Source organism: Pituophis catenifer, unplaced genomic scaffold (assembly GCF_029215685.1).
Source record: "Pituophis catenifer annectens isolate HBS135680 unplaced genomic scaffold, rPitCat1.0.hap2 SCAF_3, whole genome shotgun sequence".
NCBI classification, from domain to species: domain Eukaryota; kingdom Metazoa; phylum Chordata; class Lepidosauria; order Squamata; family Colubridae; genus Pituophis; species Pituophis catenifer.
In genome coordinates this window covers 109,016,475-109,040,707 of record NW_027256883.1, presented here as the reverse complement: position 1 = coordinate 109,040,707, position 24,233 = coordinate 109,016,475, and the positions used below count along the sequence as shown (strand labels likewise).

The 24,233-nt window shown below is 36.2% G+C and overlaps 1 protein-coding gene across 2 annotated transcripts; it reads right to left on the bottom strand.

Moving 5' to 3' along the window:
- Positions 1 to 3,625: 3,625 nt before the first annotated feature.
- KLHL20 (kelch like family member 20) lies at positions 3,626 to 23,285 on the bottom strand. 2 transcript variants are annotated; one of them, XM_070940917.1, is made up of 13 exons: positions 23,138 to 23,285; positions 22,108 to 22,210; positions 21,668 to 21,726; positions 19,105 to 19,678; positions 16,176 to 16,334; positions 15,790 to 15,884; positions 15,382 to 15,497; positions 13,679 to 13,862; positions 10,652 to 10,795; positions 10,424 to 10,584; positions 8,544 to 8,752; positions 7,031 to 7,137; positions 3,626 to 5,394 (listed from the first exon to the last, which is right to left on the bottom strand). In XM_070940917.1, exons 3-13 carry the CDS (start codon positions 21,688 to 21,690, stop codon positions 5,310 to 5,312), a joined length of 1,857 nt encoding a protein of 618 aa, XP_070797018.1. In that variant the 5' UTR covers positions 21,691 to 21,726; positions 22,108 to 22,210; positions 23,138 to 23,285; the 3' UTR covers positions 3,626 to 5,309. The 2 variants fall into 2 exon arrangements, with proteins under 2 accessions (XP_070797018.1, XP_070797019.1); XM_070940918.1 differs by having other exon boundaries at positions 10,424 to 10,557.
- Positions 23,286 to 24,233: the final 948 nt, after the last annotated feature.

Here is a 24,233-nt window from a genome sequence, read left to right as displayed (position 1 = left end):
ATTTGGTACTAGAAAATCTGGGCCATTAGGTCATCTTTTAGGTAAATTCCTCGCAGACATTTCCCAACCCCAGCCAAACAAGTTCTGGGTCTTATGAATGGGTGTAAGAGGTGTTGCATGAATTGGGGAAATTGTGAGTATGGCACAGATTGGGAAGGATGTGCAGAGTGGCACAGGAAGTGCTGTGCAATTTGGGAGGTGGTGGTATGAGTTGAGAAAGGCATACAAGGGGTGTTGTACGGGAAAGGAAGCACGCATGGGAATGTGCAAGGGGCCAATGTGAGCACAGAGGGACTGGGGAGTTTGAGCCAATGGGAGATTTATCTGAATAACTTGCAACCTTCCCTGCTGGCTTCCCCATTGCTGACGCTCCCTGCCACTTTCCCACAGCAAAGACTTTACTTCTGGGAAGCTTGCAGGGGTTATTGCAATCCTAATTGAGTTTACACTTCCTGCAAGCTTCCCCAGTGACTTTCCTTGTAGGATCCTGACAGGGAGCATTGGAAATTATGATCATGTGACTGCAGCTAACTGGCAATGCAGTGGCACAGCCACACTGAAGCGATCTCAGCTTTGCCCATTTCAGTCCCACAAGAGTCATGAGTTCTGAATTTTGGATGCATTCTTTAAGTTAGCTCTTTTGATGCAATAATTGTTGCCTTAAGATATAGCATTTTAGCCAATTGAAGTATACAAACAGATATGAGTGTTTTAGTAGTATATAGATGATCCCAGAGAATATAAAGAAAAGCATAATATTAAGACTCGGTGATAGCAGAAAGAGTCAATTTGGCACAACATTGGAAAAGAGAAATTTTGCAATTAATACACAATTGGGAGACTAATTGGGAGACTAAACTGAAGAATGGGCAGTAATAGAAAAATGGAATGACTAGTAAGTATTGACAGCAGAAATATATATATAATTTGAAGCAGGAATGGTTCACTTATATACAACATATCATATAGCAAAGCTAGCTAAGAATATTATTGTTGTTTTTTTGAAGAAAAGTCCTTCAAATAATAATAATGCAATAAAAGACCTGGCAATGGCTAAAGACAGGAAAGTTAAAGAAAATGAGAGAAGGGCTGATTCTGGCTGCATAAGACCAAGCCTTAAAAACAAATACATACAAAATCAGAATTGAGAAGACAGTAACAGACACAAAATACCACCTCTTCAAAGAAGCTGAAGAAACTGGACTTAGCTGCTGCAAGAAGACTGCATAAACAATGGCATGACAAAGTAGCAACAATAGTACATTGGCAGATCCGCAACAAATAGCATTTACCTCCAAGCAAGAACTGGTCAGATCACAAAATAGACGAAGTAATAGAAAATGAAGCTAAAGTACTCTGAGACATTAAGTATTCAAACAGACAGGAATCTGCCATATAACACCCCAGACTTAACAATTGTGAATAAGAAAGACAAAAAAGTCTGAATAGTGAACATAGTTGTACCTGAAGACAGCAGGATAGGAGAGAAAGAAATGGAGAAAATGACAAAATATAAAGACCTGAAAATAGAATAACTGTGGCAAAAGAAAGAAAAGATAGTACCAATACTGATAAGTGTCTTGGGTGCAATTCCAGAACATCTGGAGTATCACTTGAACATCATTGTCATTGACAAAATCACTCTGGTCAAATTGCAAAAGGAGCGGCTTACTACAGCAACCACAAGTCCTTGGGAAGGATTTGATGAGTGGATAAAATGCCAAATACAGTCTAAATATCTGGCTGACTGCAACGAACCATAATTAAAATTATCCAAGCAGAAATAATATCTTGTTATAAAATGGAATTCAAGCCACTTAAAATAAGAATTTTTCAATAGTTGTTTTATTCTTGTGTTATTAGGATGAAAAGCAAAGCAAGTATGCAACTAACGTAATTAGTTCCTTTATATTTGTACATATACTTGTCTAAAGTTATCTTACTACAATAAGCTATGTCCAACAAGGCTATTCAGGTTACTATGCCCAACAAGGCTAGTCAAGTTGCTGTAAATATTGTTGCCCAACTAGGTTACACATTGACTGAACCCAATTGAGGTGGAGTTGCTGTTATCCTTGGATAAACAGATGTTACATATTTCTGGAGCAGATTTGTGGTTTTGGAATCTTTTGAGATTCATGTGTCCTGCTTGAACAACAGGTGAATGTTGTGGCTAGTGGGCTTTTGCCCAACTTTGTCTGGTGCACCGACTGCAGTTATATAATGGTGACAAGCCTACATGCTCTCATTACGAACTGTATATACGAATGCAGTATGCTTTACACGGGAGTCCCTTTGTGGCTAAGTCTTAACTGGCTTCTTACATTGGGGGCATATTAACATTTTGTTACCAGTTCAGGTCTAACTACAATTTAAAGTACTGTAGTCTTTCGTGGCTTGACATTTGAGCATATAGAAGATTGCTTTCCTCCAACCAGATTCGGCCCAACCTGTTACATCATATAGAAAAGTACACCTGTCTTGTTCCACATTCCTGGTGAAGGTAAAAAGTGTTGCTTCTTTGTTGTGGCACTAATGCTATGGAATGAGCTCTCTACTGAGATCAAACTGAAAAACATTCATAGCTTTTTCAAATACTTTTCATTTACACAATTTGCATCACTTGTTCTTGATTTTTGTTCCTGATTTCTATTGTACGTTTAATTCTATTCTTTTTACTGTTACATTGTAATTATTGAGTGTCTTTAGACTGATGACATAAAAACTGAATAAAAGAATATAGGAGATTACAAATTTTAATAATTAATCTTGCTATAACTTTTTCCCAATACTGTAAAGCATAGTCTTTTGACTATTGCAACATGCTCTATATGGGGCTGCCCTTGAAAAGTATCCAAAAGGTTCAAATGATTCAAAATGCAGTGGTCCACATGATTTTGGGCAGGCTTAAATGTGCACATCATCGCTCCTGTGGGAGCTGCATTGGCTGCCATTTTGTTTCTTGATCCAATTCAAGGTGCTGGTGTCTACCTTCAGAGCTCTACAAGCCTTTGGATCCGGTTATTTCAAAGGCTATCTTTTCCTGATCACTTCTACCTGACCCACTAGAGCAGGGAGGCAGGGAATGCTACAGGTCTTTTTTCCTAAGGAGGTCCATCTAGTGGGACCAAGAACAAGGGATTTTTCCATGTGACTGACTCCCTATAGAACATCATCCCTACAGATATAAGATTCAACTCTGCTTTGATTACTCTTTCGCAATGCTCTGAAGACCTGGTTTTGCCAATGGGCCCCACAGCCCATCAAATGGCTTGTTTGATTGTTGTCATGGGGGGGGGAGAGGCTGGAGGGGTACTGTTGTGATTGATTTTATATGTTTTTTATTGTTGTAAATTGCCCGGAGTAACAGAGTAAGTTGGGCAACCATATAAATTTTGTTAAATAACTGGGCACAATTTACAACTTTCAATCCTTTTTAGGGTTCCTGCAGTTTTTGTCTATTACAATAAACTACAGATGATGAAAAAAGAAAATAAACAAAAAGCTTATTGAGAGTACATATATCAACTGACCTATGTAAAAAAGCATTCATAACTAGAATAAACAATTTTTTTTGAGTATTACAATATCAATTGGCAAATACAGGAATCATGAGAGAATAGAATACTCACACAGATTTTATTTAATAACACTATACAAGTTAACATGCTAGAAAAAGCATAAATTATATGTAAACAATTGTTTACAGAATACTTTTTCTTCATAAAGGTGCAAATGTTCAATATGTAAACACAAGAATGCCAACCTTTAGGGTAAAAGGTTTTATCATCTCAAGTAATGTCTCCCCAAATTTGATTTGTGATTCTTCACCCCATCCGAATCAATGAATAGATATAATAGACATTGAAGATGCTGTAATTTATAAACAAAATTGTTTCTTATAAATGTGAAACAGGACACTTTAGAGTCTCTTGTTTTTTTCCCAATGGTTATAATCCACAAAGATCAAGGCAGTTTATCCATTCTTTTGCAGCTTTTGGAATTATAAGAACTTGTAAGGTTTTGGAATTGTAAGAAATTGTAAGGTGTCGCAGGATGTATCAAATTAAGAATTGTTATCACTCAATTCAGATATAAGCTGTACATAGATATCCTGCACCTGATTCAGCTGCAATGCTGACATGGTTATAATAAATGTATTTTTACAATCCAATTTTCATAAACTGGTCTAACCCCCCCCCCCACCCCCAACAGAATAAAACTACATCTTAAGGATAAATATGAAAAGCTAAACTGAAAGTCCTAATGCTCTAATAACTTCTTTCAGAAGCATAGTAAGCCTGGCCTTCTTATACTTTGGAATCCAGACATTTAAAGCAGAGTAAGGATAGTACCTGAGGCTAAAGTGGAAATTTATTTTATTTCCTATAAATTATTGTGGGTACTTTTTCCCCTTTCTTTAACCTATACTGCAAGATTACTGTCCAGATTTGTGATTGTGTATTAGAGAAATGTTCCCACTATGCCAACAGTGAAATGCATCTAAGGTTCGCACTCATTTCAATAAAATTAACAGCACTAAATAAAAGTAGATCTGGGTTTCTGAATTGCTTCTGTTTAGTTTCGTGGAAACCATCTAATAAATTGTGCTAAAACTTCCGTATTTCTATTTCTTGTTCAAATTACTAGATCATCAATTTGCAATACTTTGTTCTTGTTACTGAGTAACACTGATGTCCTTATTTAATAGCTCTGTGCTTTGTGTGTGTGTGTGTGTAATGAATAAAATGGAGTAAGTCTCAGTTTTAAGAAAACTGTCCAATACTCTCAGTACAATATGTTTTAAGCAAAATGTATCACTCATCCTGCTGAAATGAGTAGGTTGAATGCCATTTTCTTTACAACAAGGCAGATGCAGAGAAGCATCTGGCTTTATTATACTTTCTAAATAAGGAAAATGATGTTTATAGAAACATTGCTCTCTTACAGCTTATCACTTCTTCACACAGGTTCACCTCTCTGAAAGAACTCACATATATCTGGGATCTTAGACAATGCTTGGAGTAACAGTGAATTCCAGTTCCAGCAGAAAGATTATATTAGGGTAGGAAGATAAAGACAAGGAAATTACTGTTCCAGAGAGTTTTCTGCAGTTGGGTAGCATGTTCTTCCTTAATTGTAGCAGAGAAGAGAGCAAACGTTTGAATATCCACTACAGTTCCAAAGGAAGAGGCACAGCAAGAACATAAGTGATCTCATTTTACTAGAGTCTTGAAAGTCTCTTAAGTTACCTAACACTAATGTTTCAGTTGGAATGAGGAAACAAGCAAATTTTTCCCTTTGGCTTTTTACCATATATGGGATTCACAGTGTGTCATTTTGATAACCCCCACACCTCCTCCAAGTCGACGATAGTTCATTCCTCCATACAGCCTGCAGAAGAAATGGTATGCTTCTTATAACAAAACGTATAAGAATCAGAGATAAGACTGCTGAAAAGTCTAAAACTGATACAATTGATTTAGAAAATGAGACACTCAGTCATTTATATTCAATGCATGCAAATTTACATAATGCTTATAAGTCAACAAGCTTGTGTAAGAAGTTCATGAGAAGGTTTTTCATCATATTGTCACAAACGTTATGCTTTTAATTCTAATTTTATTCACTTATGAATTATTCACTATGATGAATTAAATGATTAAAATCTGAATGAAACACTGCAATAATAAAAATGTATTAAAACCATAAAATATGAAATGCAATGGTGAATAAGAAAATTTTTAGCATAAGCTTTCATTTTTCCAATTTTTAAACTATTATTTTAGAAGATCCATTATTGATTAAACCTTATTAATTCATCAAAACATACATGATTTTTTTTCTATACATTGTGATTGCAACACATGTTAAGCCATGACTAATCAAGGTTTGTTGAACAAACTAAATTGTCAATATGTTTGATAAATTGAAGGTTTGCATTCCTTTTTTAAGAAGTTATTTTCTTGCACCTCTGAATTAGTTAAGCTTGGGAAAAGGTAAAAACAAATTGGGAATAAGCTAAGAAAAAAGTAACATTCATGCTCATATGTGCTAAAATGCAATTAGTAAGCTACTAACATCTCTTGCATGTTCTCAGTTTTTCCTCATATAATTTGATTAGCAGAATATTTTTAAACTTAGAATGAATGTACCTTGCATATACCAAGTTAAAGGTAATCTGTGTCAGATCTTTCTACACATTTTATTTAAGGTAAAATCTTCAATATCTGCAAATGTCCTATCTGCAATAAGACAAATGACTAAACCTTTAAAGAAATTAGAATTCCCAGAATAGCTCAGTTTGGGCATTAAGTAAAGCTGAATTTCACAACTGATATAATTCTATAATTTATTCCACGTAAGAATAAATAATTTTGGAAGATAATAGATACCTTTGTGGAGTTCCTCTGGTATTAACTGTGCACATTTACACTACTTTAATCAAACTCACTTCCATTTCAGAAATCACAGATCATGAATTCTGAGAGTGTATGTGTATTGCTCCTGCCCTTATACCCACAGTGGGTGCTTTGTACAGACATTATGCCACACCATCATGTTTAGAATTGAATTATACTATGGTTTAGTATAATGTGTGAAATCACTTATTATATCTTGTACTTCATATGGTAGATCAGGAGTCCTCAACCCATGGGCCACGGCCAGGTATTGGGCTGCAGCCTGTTCAGAACTGGGCTACACAAGTGTTGGGCAAGTGTGCTTGTATAGGAAGCTCCATTTGCATGAGTGGCAGGCACTCACGTGCGAAACTCCTTTTGTGCGAGCAGTGGGTGCGTGTACCTGCTGCTCAGGTAAATGGAGCTACACACGCCCAGTGCTTGTGCGGAACCATCTCCTCTCCCCCACTGATCCGCAAAGAACAGTTGGAGATCCCTGCCATAGATTATAACTTGTTTGTGAACTAACCCATTATTTTCAAGGGCTGATTATATAATCAGAGGGATAACATGTTGAAATAAATACAGTGTGATTTATGCCTTTATCACTTATAACTTTTGTAGTTTACCTCCATGTGTTGGCATCAGGATCAAATACCTCAATAGTCTTCAAGTATGTTGTGCCATCAAAGCCTCCCACGGCCATTAGTTGTCCGTTCACTACAGCAAGTCCAACCTATGAGATAATTAAGTCTAGTCTAGTGGTTAAGTCTGGTCTAATGGTTAGGTCAGTCACTCTCAGTCTAACTCACTTCATGGAGTTATGGGGGAAATGGGAGGAAGAAGAAATATTAATAATGTTTGCTACCTTGAGTTATTAAAATAATAAAAGTAGGATGTAGGTAAATAAAATATTTCTGTTAATTACATAAGCAAGAATGCTGCAGTACAATTTTTTGATGTTCAGTGTTCTAAACTGCAACTGTAGTGACGGCAATTCCTGCAGTCCCATTGCCAATATTAACTGAATCCTACGGTCATTAGATAAGGCAAACTTGCTGGCTTCCCACAACCAAAGTCAATGGAAAAGGAGGCAGGAAGTTGCAAGTTCCAGGTTGGCAGACTAGGAGATAAGTGGTTGCTCCTGTGTGGGAGAGGAACTGACAGGGTATTAGGATGCATGAAGGACATGGTGCAGGTCAAGCAGGCTGCATAAGGGGATGTGCAAGAGGTGCGCACTTGAGCACAGTAGGCACTGATTGGGGAGGGTGCAAAGGTATGTGTGAGAGTCATGGTTGGAAAAGGTGAAAGAGTACATGAGACAGCATGGATTGGGGAGGTGTGCAAGGAAGTCAGAAAATAGGAGGTGCAGGTTGGGTGTGCAATAGTGTGAGGAGGTCCAGCAAGCATTGGGGAGGGTCCACAAGGGTGCCCAAATGGTTGGCATGGCACAAATGCAGAGAGACAGGTGGGGGAGACTTAGCCCAGTGACTTGCAACCTTTCCTGCTGGCTTTCTAATTGACTTTTTAGAGAAGATGGCAGGGAAGATTGCAAACAGTAATGCCTGATTGCAGGGTACCTGACAACCACTCAAAAGTACAAAAGTTGTCAAGTATCTAGACTCCATTCACATGATTGCAGAGGTGCTAGGATGGTCGGATTTCCATGAAGTGGTTATAACCACCATTCATTCAGTAATATTGTAACTTTGAATGGTCACTGAACCAATGGTCATAGGTCAAGGACCACCTGTAATTATTTTTATGCACACGTAAAACACTTGGAATAGTAACTTTGCACAGATCATTTTATGTGCCTAAGTTTCATTTAAATACATACAGTATCTAAAGATCTTCCATTAAAAATGATCTTATATTGTGTAATCTGATACTTTATAAATAATCATTATAGTATGTATCAACATGGAGCCAGGGTTCTAAGTTCATTCAGCTGTAATGTCTATGCACAAAACAAACACATTTCCACAAAGAAGACTACCAATACCGTGCTACCTTTTCCTTTTCCAAATTCTAAGTTTTTAATTGCAACTTTTGTACTCCTATTAAATTGGTCTCTTAATACTCAGCAGTCTAATCATGGAACATATGGAGAAATAGTAGTCAACCAATCAAAGACCTTACCCCACTACGGCGTGATGTCATAGCTACTACAGGAGACCACTGGTTAGTTCTGGGATTATATCGCTCAGCACTGCTAAGTTCAGTAGTATCATCTCTGCCTCCCACAGCGTAGATCATATCTTGATACACGGCACAGCCTAGGTGCTTACGTCGAGTGCCCATAGGTGCAATTGTATGCCAGCGATTCTCCTGGGGATTGTAGCGTTCCACTGTGGATGGTTTTTATGATACTGGTCAAACAATAAAGGCATCTAACAATAGCAAAACACAGTCTAAATCCCCCCTCCCCCGTATCAACAGCTGTAACAAAAGAATAATCAGAACATGAGATATTGGTAATTATCAAACTATAAACTACCATATTTATCGGCGTATAACGCGCACTTTTTCATCTTGAAAATAATGTGGAAATCGCATGTGCGCGTTATACGCCGATATGTATTAAAAAATACTGTAAAAAGAACGAATGGCGAGTTTACAGCACCTGAGACACTGTCGGAGATAGCCTGGGGTATGTTGGGGTCTTGGGCAGGGGTGAAATGCTCCCAGTTCGGACCGGCTCGGGCGAGTAGGTAGTGATGGCGGCGGGCAGTTTGGAAAACCGGTAGCAAAAATCCCTGCCCCCGCCCCCCATGCCCAGCTGAGCCCCGCGATCATCAGAGGCTTTTTTCCCTTTTAAATGGCTCTGAGCAGCCAAGCTCTGACATCCCAGCTGAATTGCCTGCTAATCAGGCAACTCAGGATCAGGATCGCCAGAGCCATGTAAAAGGAAAAAAGTTTCTTTTTTTCTCCCCCCCCCCCCTCGCCCAGCCTTTGGCTTCCTTATCTTAGTTGCTGATTGCATGACGATAGCAATCCATGCATCAGCAATCAACTGAATATCCCTGCCTGCAATCAAGCTCATCGGTGAGCAGCTCTTTCTGCCTGCCTGCCTTGACTTAGGAATTCTGGGAGTTGAAGTCCACAAGTCTTAAAGTTGCCAAGATTGGAGACCCCTGTTCTGTTGGGTAAGTTTTTTTCCCCTTTGGGAGCTTTAAAAAAAATAGTTAATTGGGGGTTTTTTTAGTTATTCTTTTTTTAGACAGCCATTTAAAGTTTAGGAAGTTTTAAATTTAGCTGCTTTTATATAAAAATAAAAATAAAATAAAATAATATTTGTGCAGCTTTCTGAGATTTAGAGTGTTTCTGTAGTGTTTCACTCTAACTACACAAACACACAAAATCTCACAAAGCTGTATGTGGAATTTTGTGTGTGTAAAGTGTGAAAGTTGGTTTTTGGGGCTTTTTGTGGCTGTGAGGTTCCTGCTTGTTGCAGGGGCCATTTTGGGTCTAGCACAGCTGCTTTTACATTTGTTATGCTTCAAAGTTCTTTATTTAAAATTTACTTTTTTTCCTGAAACTTCCCTCTTAAAATTAAGGTGCGTGTTATACGCCAGTGCGCGTTATACGCTGATAAATACGGTAATCTAATTCAGTATTCAGTTTACTGTATATTGGTAGCCCATCAGATGTTTCAAGCAACACAGAAGTGTATTTAAAAAGTAGCAGTTTGTACATATTATTTCTCAAATCTGGAGATATACTAACTAAAATACTGGTTCTATTTAATTGTATCCTACATAAACTTTTTAATCCTGAGGAACTGTTAATCACTTTTAATCAAAACTCTCAATTGATTTATCTGGGAAATCCGTCTATCAGAGACAACTGATCTACTTAATGAAGAATTAATGAGGTATAACTACTTGGTAAAAAAAAAATATTTTCTGCTGTGTTACATGCTCATTTTTTTCTCAATAACACCAATAACAATTTTTTCATTGTTCAATGTCCCTGAGCAACGAAGGTATGAAAGTAAATGAAGCGTCTATGGGAAATACCTGTGTTCAGAGGTGATGTCCCATCAGAACCTCCAACAGCATACAGGAAACCCCCTAACACAGCCACAGCCACTCCAAGTCGCCTAGTACTCATGGAAGCGACACGAGTCCATTTGTTTTCTTTTGGATCGTATCTGAAACAAAAAGAAGGAAACATCTCACTGCCAGTAAAAATAATTCTGCTATCTTCCTGAAGCAACTCTTTTTCCAAGATGATTTTTAAAATACCTTTCAACGATGTTGAGACAGGAAACACCATCCTGACCACCTACAGCATACAGATATCCACCAAGTACAGCCACTCCAACACTGGTTCTGCAAGTGCTGGTAGGTGCCACATCGCTGCTCCACTGATTGGTTTTTGGATCATATCTGGAAAAGAAAGATATATTCTTCATGGTAATCATCTTGTAAGTTCTCGCTCTTTTTCTTATGAGTTCTGAATTTTCTTCTTTTGAAACTTCTATTTTCCATCTATATTGTTAACAGAGTTCACCTGGATTGAGATTAAATACTGGAGTAAAAACAAAACTATGTTCAGAGTAGCATTTCTGTTCAGAATAAATAACTGATTCACTCCAGAAGAGGGAGAAGAGAGGAAGGAGGTGAAATTCTTGTTTTCGTTTCTTTTGAAAACCTTCATTACCTGATACATGCTTAATTCTCGCTGGATTGCTCATGATTTTTAAGATATGGTCCGCCTTATGTGTTGAATTTAAACTGCTACTTTTAATGCTAATTTGTAGTTGATCCTAAGGTTGCTTATATTTTTTAACTGAATATTGTATCAATGCAACCACAGAGGTGGAGAAATCTGTTAACCAAGCTGTATTTATATGTGTATATGATGATCCAAGTTACAATTTTCTGATTTTACTTTTTCATGGTGAGATCTGAATTTGTTTTTTTGGCTTGTTCTCTACTGTTTTACAAAGCAAAATTTTGGGATTACATGAAGGGTTTTGTACAGTTCCCTTTGTCAACATAAGATGAAACTGCACAGCCTGAAGGTATTCTACGGTGCAAAGACTGCCTATTACTACCTTCAAAGAAATCAAAAATCCCTATACAGATAGTTCTTAATTTACAACAGTTCATTTACAATGGCACTGAAAAAGGTGATTTATGACCATTTTTCATACTTCTGACCATTGCAGCATCCCCATGGTCACATGATCGAAATTCAGATGCTTAGCAATTGTTTCTTATTTATGATGGTTGCAGATGTGATCATCTTTTGCGACCTTCTGACAAGCCAAATCAATGGGGAAGCCAGATTCACTTAACAACCATGTTAATAACTTAACTGCAATGATTCACTTAACAATTGTGGCAAAAATGTCCTAAAATGGAGCAAAATTCACTTAACAACTGTCTTACTTAGCAAAAGAAATTTTGGGCTCAATTTTGGTCATATGTTGACTATATAATTTTTTTGAAAGGGAAGAAAAATTCTGAGCCATTTTAATAATAATACAAAAGCCACATGAAGATAATGTCTACACTGCATCTATTAAGTAATGTATTGGAATATAATTAGTAATTAGCATAATGATCTTAAAAAGTCTTCCTATGGCTGAAACTGAAACTTTTATCCAGACTTTAACAGTCCAGATGCCAGGACATAGACATCACTTGTTTGGCCTGGAGTTGTGATACACAACTGGTATTATCCACATAATGGTGACAGCCAATCCCATGCCACTAGATAAATTCACCCAATAGCCTCATAAAGAGGTTAAATAGAAAAGATGAGAGATTCGAGTCCTGAGGACCCGCACAAAACAGGAGCTTGGACTGGATTTGCGTATATGTCCACCAATTTGTATCTATACCCTGATCTTTTAATTCTTGTCTAGTTTTCAAATACCCTTGTTCATTTATTAGATCCTTGTACCTTATTAATTTGTCTATATCTGTTAGTTTTGGGCATTTCAGCACTTCCATTGTGGATAACCAGTTTGTATTTTGGTATAGTGGGTTTTTTTTATTTTTTGCCAGACCTGTAATAAGGCATTCCTAATGAGGTGTCTTTGAAAATAGCTTTTCTTCCCATCCCATAAAAATGCATGCCACCCTAGTTGTAGGTCATGCCATTCTAGTGTTAAGATCCTCTTATTTTTTAGTTCAATCCAATCTTTGACTCATGTTAACGCTCTTGCCTGATAATACAATTCCCAATCTGGAAGTGTGAAGCCTCCTTTCTCTTCGCTATCCTGTAATAGTTTTCAACTTAATCCTTGATTTTTTTTCCTTGCCAAATGTTAATTTGTTTAAATCTTCAAGTTTTCCCTGGTTTTATTGGTGTCACTTGGAATAGAAATAGTACTCTTGGTAGTATGTTCATTTTAATAGATGCAATCCTTCCAGTGGAAGATTTTTCCAATTTTCTAAGTCTTTTTTTATTTGTTGTAGTAGCTTATCATAATTATCTTCCTTAATTGAGGAACATTTAGCCGTTAGCCAAATCCCTAAATATTTTACTTTCTTAGCTCTTTGCATACCTGTTTTTTCTTCCAATTCCCTATCTTGTTTTTTGTAAGATTTTTTGTTATTATTTTTGTTTTACTTTTATTAATTTTAAGCCCTGCTACCTCGCCAAATTCTTCTACTTTTTGAATTAATTTGGGTCCCACTTCTAATGGTTCTTCTAAAATAAATACTAAATCATCCGCAAATGCTTGGACTTTATATTCTTCTTTTTAAATTTTTAAGCCTCTTATATCTTGATCCTTTCTAATTTTTATTAAAAGTGTCTCTAAAGTTAGAATAAAAAGAAGTGGAGAAAGCGAGCATCCTTGTTTTACCCCTTTTGTTATGTCAAATTTTTCTGTGGTGTCACTGTTCATTATCACTTTTGCTCTTTGTATTGAATAAATTTTTTCCACCATCTTTACAAATTTTCTTCCAAATTTCATATTTTTTAATTGTGTGATAATGAATTTCCAATTTAAATTATCAAATGCTTTTGGGGCATCTAGGAAAACCAGTGCAGCTTGTTTTTCCCAAGTCTCATACTATGAGATATATATATATATATATATATATATATATATATATATATATATATATATATATATATATATATATATATATATATATATATATATGTTTTTCTTCTAGCCAGGTTTTCCTATATATATCTTGCTTTTCCATTAAATAAATAATTTATTTATCCCTTAAATAAATAAATCATTGCTATAATGTTAGCAAGCACACATTGAAGAGCTTATGTTTTGTTTGATAAGAACTTACCTTTCTACACTATTTAGGTAGGAAGAACCATCATGTCCTCCTACTGCATAAAGAAGATCATCCAAGACACTAACTCCAACACCACAACGTCTTTTGCTCATGGAAGCTACCATCCGCCACTCATTTGTTTGAGGATCATAGCGCTCAACACTGGAAATTGCATCTCCACTACACCAGCCACCCACTGAGAAAATCAAATTGGGAGACAGTAGAATAGAAGGATATAATTAGACATATGGAGTGTGGGGGTCAGATAATATTTTATATATATACATATACATACACATAAACACACACAAATGCACACGCACATGCCTCTAAAGTGCATATTACACCCAGCAGACAAACTGCAGCTGTCTGATGACCCTGGAGGAGAGAAAAACAGGTAACAGAAACAAGATTGTTATCTTTCCCTTGATGTGCAATATATGGGTACAATTTGAAGGTGCTAGTAAAGTATCAGATGAAAAGGCAGGCATGAAGGCTCTTTAGAAAAACAAAATATAGAGAAAGTAAGAGACCACGAGTTCAAATCCTGCCTTAGCCATGAAAGCCGCATAGGTGACTTTGGGTCAGTCACTCTCTCAATCCAATTCACCTCAGAGTTGTAGGGAAAGGAGGGGGAAGATGTGTCAGATATGTTCACTACCTTTATGTTATTTGTAAAAATAAAGATGGATATAGATAAAGAAATATTTGGTTGCATCTATCTGCAAATGCTTTGATTCCTTACTTAAGTGAGCATTTTTCCCACAACAGCCTGGCATAGTTGACAGGATCGGAAGGTCAGGAAGGTAGAGAAGCCTGCATTTGGCATACCCCTGACATTTTTATAGACTTATGGTGTCTGCCTTTGCCCTTTATCTTCACCAATTCTAAACCTGTTTGGACATATTTCTTTGGAGTTTCAATAGGACAAACCTCTTGAAGACTCAGCAGGAGCAAGTCCAGGATTCCGTGGGTACAAATCTAAGTAAGTTATAATTCTGAATGGTGGTTGTGGATTTTCTCCATCTGACTATACAGGAACAAGTAAAGGGCAGTGAGGACTTGGGAGCCAACATACTTAAAGTGCAAAAGTGACCAGGGGGACAAAAGGGTGGTAATTTTTACCTACTGTATGTCTCAACCTCGTTGACTGGTATGTTTCTGTCCACTAATAAATTCCCGCCTGTATACCAGGACCAGGTGGCTGTCCCTCCCAGCCACCCTCACTTGTAGAAGTAGGGGAATTCCCCTGTGACCTCTGCATTATGAAAGACAAGAAGAAGATTCTCGTCTCTCTGTAGGGCTGTAACAAGTTATGTGCATGAGTATAAGTGAGAAAATTAAAAAGGTACATCAACCACAGTGCAGGAAACCATATGCAGCAAATAATGTGTACTCCAAAATGTATCAGTTCTATCTACTGTTCTGCCTTTTATGTTTTCTTATCGTAGGATTTCAAGGTAACACAGCCAGATCACCTTTACTTTTGTTGCTACAACTTCTTTGGCTATGCTTTTCCTCTTTTTTATCCTACTTTCAAATTTCTGTCTGAGGAACCTGCATTTTGTAAGACACATTGTGAATTTTTCATCTCACCATAGTTTTATATTTTTTCCCAAGTAAAAAAAACACAAAGATTTCTTGGGATCTAAGAAAAAAGCAAAGGCTCTTCACAACTGACAAAAATGGTAAGACTTATGGACATGCATGCATACCTGCAAAGAGCACCTCTCCACAACGGATGGGTTTGCGTGGTCGGGTTCTAGGACCCTGCATCAATGGTCGTTCTTGGGGCAACAGCAAGTAGTTCTTAGCTTCATCTACTAAATCCCTACAAATAAATTAAAATACAGCCCAAGGAAAAATAAGTACTGCTAATCTGAAATATAATTTTTAATATTGATGGTATTTATATTGAAAGATGAATCATGAAATGCATATTTTGGTCTACATATGTATTTGTTGATAGAAAAGATGTCAAAGATAAACATTTTTCTAATAAGCAAGTCTTAAGAAAGAAACATATTAAAAAGTGCTATAGACTGGCATAGTAATTTTTAACTGAGCAACTTCACAATTTTATATTAATAACTGTAGGATATTTCTCATTAGTAAAGACTTACCTACATTCTTCATCACTTTTAATGAGGGGATCAGAGCCAACTGTGCCCACCAAGAACTTTGGACTAAGCAGTGGCAAGCGGACATGTTGCAAAACCTGTCAATCAAGAACAAAGGATCAAAAATCAGATGTTCTACTATTCCGGGAGATCTAGCAAGTTCCAATGATCAAATTAAATGTGGCCTCAGAGCTTTGAGTATCACCTCATAGAGAGTAGGGCTGAATGAACTGCTATTTCACATTCTGATACATTTTCAAACAACCAACTCTTGTTTTGTTCATCTTAACAAACAACAGCACTGCAAATAAGTAACAAAGAAATGAATATCCTGCAAAATAGCATATTTGGATATGTGCAATCATGTAAGAAATATATTTGGAGTGTACCTGAGGAAGCTGCGGGCGCCTTTCTTGAATGCTGTATTTGACCCAAGCCATTACTGCATTAAACACTTGTTCTTCACTCCGGACATTGAGTTCATCACTGGAAATGATGTCAATAAGCTGATTGGCTGGAAGCAGCATGAATTCTTCACTTTCCATCACCTATAATAAGATAAGATTTTAAAGTAAGCAGAGCCATTTGGAAATTCAGAAGTTCTGTTGAAGAAAGTATTTCGGCAACTTTAGCTTTTGCATATTTCAGCTTAGGCATTTTATAATATATCTAAAGCACCATTTTTACATACAATAAATTTTATATAAGAAATATGTTATTTACATTAAGCCATCAATATAAATTATCTAAGTTCAAAATCAGTATGGGTCATTAAACAGAATCATTTGCTTTGATTCCAGAAGCATTAATTAAGATGTTTGCCATTTATGGCTTAAAAGTGGCCTTTATAGAGTTGTCCCCATAGGTCTCTGTTTCTCCATTTGTAATCAGGAAATAATGACAACCCAAAATGCTATTGAGAGAATAAATCATTTCAATAAAGAAATTACATTTGTAATATGGACAAAAAAAAGTACAGAGAGCCTCAAGCAAAATTACTCAATGCATTGTAGGCAAATATTAAAAACCTTTTGATCTTAGTTTCTGTCAAAGACAGAGTGCCCCAGGGTTACAAGATGGACTCACTTTATCCCACCTCCTTTTCATTTGCTTTCTCTAAATATACACACAGGGGCTGTGCACCTCAGAGGGACTCAGACTGCAAAAGCTGCCAAGCACTAAAGTGCGAAATACAAGCTCCTGACAAGTTGCAAACACGTACATATGCATTCCCTCTAGGCCCTCAGTGGAAAACAACTTTTTCCAAAGATAGAAGAGAATCCATAACATTGCTATAACATACATAACTAAGAAAAAAGATATTATCTTGCCCCATTGGAATCAGGTCAATTGAAGGAACTTTCTGAAATCTCTTTTTTGGACTGCTTTTGAGAAGCAACAGTACAAAATATAACAATTGTACAGACCTTCACACACTCTAAACCCTAGGTTCCCAGGCAAGTAGGATAAAATCACTTAACATAAGACATATAATAGTTTTAATAATAAAACCATATTTGGAGTTTTACTGAGAGGATTGAGATTGCCTTGCTCCTCTTCCAAAAGCCGAATGCATTTAGCAAATGGGGAAATCCTTACTTTTATCTTTTTAAAGATCCAGCTGATCTTGTAACACAGAAATTCCATGGGATTAAATTTTTAAAAAATAAAACATTGTATTCTAATTAGTAATTGTGAACATTTTAGGATTTCTTGGTGAAGGGTATATGTAAACATCTTAAATAAATAATAAAACATTCAAGTAGATAGCTTTTTCTGCAGCTGTGGCAGCAAAGTATCTTTCATCTGAGTTGTTTCAATACAGGCTGGATGATCATTTGTTGGGAATGCCAGGATCGCAAATTCCTGTACTGGACAAGATTATCTCCAAGATCCCTTCCTTTACATTCCGTGATTCAATTCCTTTTATAAAGTTCTATTGTTTACTGAGCAAATTATAGATTTCAAATCAGTTTATTCTAAGAATTCTGTTAACATTTTATTCAAGTATCTCTTTTTCTCATATAATACATCGAAGAGTTGAAACAAAAATAATTTTTCATGTGAACACCATATGACTTGTAAAAGTAGTGTCCCTGCCAATTCAGAATTTGCAGGATCACAATTTCATTTGGCTGACTGGGTCCCAGTTATACCTGTATTTTATACATGGATATAATCTTTTCCCAATGAGCTAATCTAAACATGAAGATAAATTATTTTATAAAGATTATGAATATTTCCATTATTTCCATTATTCACTTCATAGATCACCACACAGCATGCTGCATTAACTATGTATAAGAAACGCACTGTGAAAAGTAATCCATTTCAATTTATTAATAATAACAAATGATTATTAATAATTAATTAACAGAAATAATACTGTTAGGATTATGAAATAATACAAAAAGTCATAAGATAACAACTACCAATGCTGAAATTCAGCTACATATGGCCCAGAGCAATGTTTCCTTATGATTGTAAAATTATCATTCTAAGAATAATACTTTCACTTGGTAGTACAGTACTATTAGATTCTATCAAAATATAGTATTTTAGCAAGTATTCTCTTCTGTATTCTCAGTGTAGTACTCTATTAACTGTAATTCTACATAACTCTCATTCTCAAGTTAATAAAAATTGAGGAACTCCCCCAAACTAAAAATCTATAATTGTTCTCAGTCAAAATACATTTGTTCTGCTCCAAAACATTTATGACATTTATAGTGAGGAATATCAAAAAGAAAAACAGGTTTATCATAATATGAGAATGTTTAAAAATTTAGACTTGCAAGATGCATGTAGTTTTAAGGTTTGGTTTAGGCAGAATACAGTACAACTTAGATAAAAAAAAATTGTGATGCAAAGACATCCAGTACTATTATGTCATACTCATTTTGAGCAATTATCACATTTCCTTTCAATTAAAGTAAAAAAGTTCAAACATTAATCAGATTCAACAAATAAGATACAGCCGAATGTTTTAAAATATATGAAGCAAATTTCAGTATTCACCCATAATAAAGTAATATAATTGTATTACAGATTAAGTAGCTAAAAATAAAGAAAATAAGGAAAAATAAAGGAACCCATAGAATCTCTACATGAAAAACTCTTGCTAACAGTATGTGGAATAAGGATTTTAGCTCATATCTATTTTTGCTGGATGAAACTTGTAATTGAACGGAAGTTGGTTTTGTTTTGTTTTGTTTAATGCTGAGGACTGTTCAAAAACAATGAATCTTCATCTACTTTGGTACAGTTCATGTTGCTACTTGCTTATATTGACCAGATTTTAATTATAGGGTTACTCACCTCTTGAAAGTTATGCTGAGTGAATTTATCAGCAATTCTAAGAAGTTCACGGCAAGAATGAGTATCAGCAAACGCTCGAATGCCAAGGCAGTTGGAAGGATCCAACTGTCTTTTCAGAAACTCACAGCAGGCTTCTTGGATCTCAGCTAGTTGGAGAAGGCAAGCAGCTGGCAGTAAGGTCTGAACATTGCCCTCTTCTACCGTAATTTGGGAAGTATATGCAAAGTCAATAAGCAGTTCCATGGCCCTTTCATCAATGTCTCTGATCACCACCTCAGTCTGCCGGCTCTCTGCAAGTTCTCCTGTGAACATAGCTCGGAAGTAGGGACTGCAGGCTGATAAGATGACTCGATGGGCATAGATCTTTTTGGCCCCCACAACCAGGACCACATCACACAGCTCCCGGTGCTTACGCAACAAATTGATAACCTCCAATGTTTGGCGAGGGTGCTTGTCTGAGATGTAAGGCATGCGAGCAGGTTGTGGCACTCCTTCTGGTAGTTTGTTGGGATCTCCAAGAGTGCAACGGCTTGTTACATCCATTCCGGTTTCAGCTGCTCGATTACTAGTACACCTAATAAAGTAACAAAGCAGTGAGACCATTGGATGGAAAACATTACACCAAAAACATGAAGTGGACAAGCATTTATTAAACTATAAAGGGAAGGAAATAAAAGCGTCATAAGAAACTTCATCTTGACAGGTTTTTGATAGAAGTCATTCAACAATGGAAAAAACAGTAATGTAGCTCTTTATTAAAAGGGAAAGTGTACCTATTATAGCTGGAAATACTTTAATAAGGAAATATAAGATTTGGACTGAACAAATTTCTAAGAAAATATTCAAAATAAAATGGATGTAATATCAGATTTTCTTGCAGAATCCAAATAGCAAAAGCTATGTGAAAACATTAAAAAGCCAAACAGAAACTATGAACAATTTGGGTTATAAGAATTCTTTTTTAAAAACTGCTAGTTTTTTTCAAGATATTCAAAATCCCCGAAATATATTTATAATTAGGGATGAGATGTATATTTTAATTATTCAATTTCCTTTTTTAACATAGAATCCAACACAATGGGAGAGAATCAGGGGACTGTTTTATAATTATTTCACATTATTTTCAATACTTGTAGAATTACTTGAAAATAAGATACATTGATACCTTATCTACAGGACATATAGACAATTTGTTCAACATTATGTACTATATCTAATAACATGTCAGAAAGTGCTTGAGTTGTCATCATTAAATTGAGCAGATGATAAACTGCTGTTTGGGGACGCTGCTTAGATTTCAGTTAAAATATTTGTTTTCCGATTTGTATGTTTATAATTTGAAAAAGTAGAATTTGATTTTAAAAAATCTATTTATGACATCTAAACTTAGAAAAAAAGTAAGAAAAAATATAAATCCAAAGTAAAATGGTCAAAAAAAAGAAACTAAAGATGCCACAGTTTTAGTGCTCTCTCTAAATTTTCTGTAAAAAGCGAAGTAATTTTTTCCTGAACATCCTATGTATATCATAGTACAAAAAGATATGGATAAGGGGATAAAAGTCAAGATGTATCCATGGTTTATTGAACAGTATACAGTGGCAATGTTTACATGCATCCCAAAGCTAAATATATTGCAGCTTTTTTCAATGTGTGACCCTGACACTTGGTTTTTCTGATACCAGAAGTCAAAGTAAATCTTGTTGAATCAGCCATCCAGAAGGTAAAGCAGGAAAGCTTTATTTAAATATGTTTTCTATATCTTATCCATTATCCTATTTTAGATAGCTGTTGCAAGTTTTAATCTCAGTAACTACTTAGATCAGATTACTAATTAAATGATGGTGATTATTATTGTACATGAAAGGCAAGTAAATAGCTGTAAGTTAAACTAATTAATATTATTATGATGCAGATAGATAGGTAGGAATTAGTACAGACCAACCCTTAAAGCAAACCTTCATGGATATTTCCCAGTATAAGAATAATTTACCATTGTATTATTCCAGCATTTTAGTTCCCAGTCTAGTTTATGGTCCAGGAATTCCCAGATGATCTCCTTTCCGAGTACTAACCAGGCTTAATTTATTAGGTTCTAAAATCAAACAAGATTGACCAAATGCTGCCAACTCTTAAAATAACACAGACACAAAATTTAAATTTATAGAGATGCACTGAAGCATTTAAATGGGGATAGGCAACTTAATAATGCTTCAGCAGTCTCAAAAGGCATGACCAACTGTGAGAGATACTGACAGTTGTGATTCAAAAGTCATGAGAGGTTGTGGATCACTCACTTCTGCATCAATCTGTCTTTCCAAAATACAGTGGCAACTGTAGTAGACCACTGTTCTCAGAGGAAAATAATAATAATAATAATAAAAGAGGACAAATGGAAAGTTTTAAAGAACTGTTGTCCAATAGATAGATACAGATTAACAAAGTTGGAAGGGACCTTGTAGGTCATCTAGTCCAACCCTTATCTAGATTCTATACATTGATTATAAATCATAATTTAGTATGATCATGTCACAATTCAATCTACTTACTTAAGTATTTTAATTACCTGCGCATTGGTTTTGTGTCCATGCACTGCAAAGAGAAGTCTTTAAATTATTGCTGATCCTGGACAAAGAATAAAAACAAAACTATTTAACAAAAAGGCAACTAAAATAGTTTGTTACGTATTTAAGAAATGATCAGATTATGCGCCACAAAATAAATTCTAAGATAAGGATTATTAACAATTTCTACCTATTCATATCCTTTTCCAAACTGATTCTGCCATTACTATAACCATACTAAATCTATGTTTAATTCTAGCTTTATTTTATATAAGATAAATCTGATGAACATACACTGGACTGCGTATAAACAACTGGCCAGACTTCAGCACTGTCTTCTAAAATAAAAATGTATGCTTATTCCTGCATACAAAACAAACATTTGTTCAGTTGTCATTATATGAATACATTTGAAATTAAAAAAGCAAGATTAGTCACTCACCCTGTGATAAAATAGAGGTACAATAGAAGCTTAATAATCGATAATCCTTGCCTTCAACTCATTTTATCCACTGAGAACAGCAAGGTTGATGACATCCAGATGCCTAAAAATAAAATGCAAAGAAAGTGAAATGGTTCCTCTAAAAACCCCATCATTGTTCTTGTTGTCTGCATTGAAATAAATCTTTGTTAACCTAGAATAGTTTGATACCACAGAACACTTTCAAAAGATGACACTGAATATTCTCCTTAGTTTCAGAGAGTAAAGCACATACAAGGGCTATCTAAATCAATGAACATAACAGACTGGACAGTTGATAAAGAAGGTAGATGTATTTACCAACTCAAAATGAATGAGTCTCAAAGCCTGCTTTTGATCCAAAAGATCTGTGATGACAGTTGGAGTCTCTCTGCCAGATATTGATCATGCAATAACATTCATTCCCTCCCCCACAATCCCTCACCAGCAATTTAGGCACCTGTCCAGTATTCCTCCTTGTATGAACCCTCTAAACTTCATTAGAAGTTCATTCACTTTTACTTTTTCCATCCCCTCAAAAAGACCTTTAACAAGATATGGGGTGTGGCCATTATCTTCACATGGTTGGTGAAGGCATAAACATGGAGCTCTACTGATGATAGCTAATAGGTTACAGGAACTAAGCAGAGATTTTCTTTTCAAAGTGGTATGTAACCAATGCTGTTTCCCCGGAAGATGACCAACGACACGATTTATTTAGGAAATTTAAACACCACTTCATTTCGGAGATCTCCCGATCCTGCTTGAGGTACCTTGAAAACAAGGCAGCTGCCCGGTACGTATTGGGGGCGAGGGGGGAGGAACTGCAGATTAGGTGGATCTGATTTATTTTTCCTGGGTGTTTCTAGTGGTACACTTCAGCATGCCCTTCAGCCCAAGGTCTCGCCCCCAAAAGACCTTTTCCATGCCCTTTTCTCCCCACGGATTCTTTTACAGCCTCCCCTGACCCAACTGTCCGCGACCACAAGCATTGCCAACCCTGGAAACTGACCTCCCGGGTGGAAGATAATGGAGCTTATTCTGAATTTCAGCGGCGGCGAGCCCAGAAGCCGTTGCAAGGAAATGCCATCTATCGGCATGGGCTCTGCACAGTATCTTGTAGAGGGTGGGAGGAACGCAGGACCTTCCCGACTGCCACAGCCGCAATCATTCCCACAGTTCCCACTGGTGCCGGAAACTGCCAGTAGGCAGCACTCCACCCCACCAGATTTCACCCGCCGGAAGTAATCCTTCGGCCTTAGTTTTCCGTGCAAGAACTTCAGGTGTCGTTTCAAGCGTTCCGGCCACAACCAAGCTGAGGGGTTTCTATGGCGACGGGGTTACTGGGTTTTTTTTCCCTCCCAGCAGCCAGGAAATATCGGGGGACTCGGGACCCACAGCGAGGTTGCTTTTGAGTGGGGTCAGGATTCTAATGCTGGTAAAGATCATGCCCATTCATGCCATCGTTTTGATCAAGTTTTTTTTTACTGATTAGTGTACTGTATAATATAATGATTCTGCACTCTGTAATTTCAAAAACACGGTTGAAAACAATGTTGACTAGAAAAAATAGAAATAATCTGTTGAAGAGTATCGTGATCTAACGAATTTTTCTTTTTCTGGAAAAAGAATACGTTTTGGATAAAAAGATGAAGTTTTGTAGATAGAAATGATGATGCTTTGAATCTGCACAAACCATATCCCAATCTGTTCTTTAAAATATTTTATTTTTTTAAATTAAGCTAATCTTGTGAAAATGGAACCCTTTGAAGAAACAGCGGCTTCAACAACAAATGAGCATGAGGATTTGGGACCTCAAGAGGAACCAGAACATTTTAATCCTCTCCTGAGGGCTGCTTTAAGGGGTGATATGGAAGAAGTACAACAGATTTTTGAGGACTCCGAGGATCCTGATCATGAAAAAGCCAATAAGTTTTTAATGGAAAAGGATATTCTAGGGAGAAACCTACTATTTACAACTTGTATGGTTGGTCAGAATGACGTTATCCAATCCCTGGCAAAATATGGAGTTGACCTGAAGGATAAGACAGTCAGAGGTACATAATGGTCTAGATATTTTGAATTAAGCATCACTTAAGAGTCTAGAA

Excerpts from the sequence above, each read along its gene's own strand:
- KLHL20 (XM_070940917.1), bottom strand. The coding sequence starts at position 21,690 with ATGGACACAAAACCAATGCGCAG. Across the intron at positions 15,885-16,175 it reads GGCGCCCGCAGCTTCCTCAG|GTTTTGCAACATGTCCGCTT; the intron begins GTACACTCCAAA and ends CTTGATTGACAG. Across the intron at positions 13,863-15,381 it reads TGGAGAGGTGCTCTTTGCAG|TGGGTGGCTGGTGTAGTGGA; the intron begins GTATGCATGCAT and ends TGATTTTCTCAG.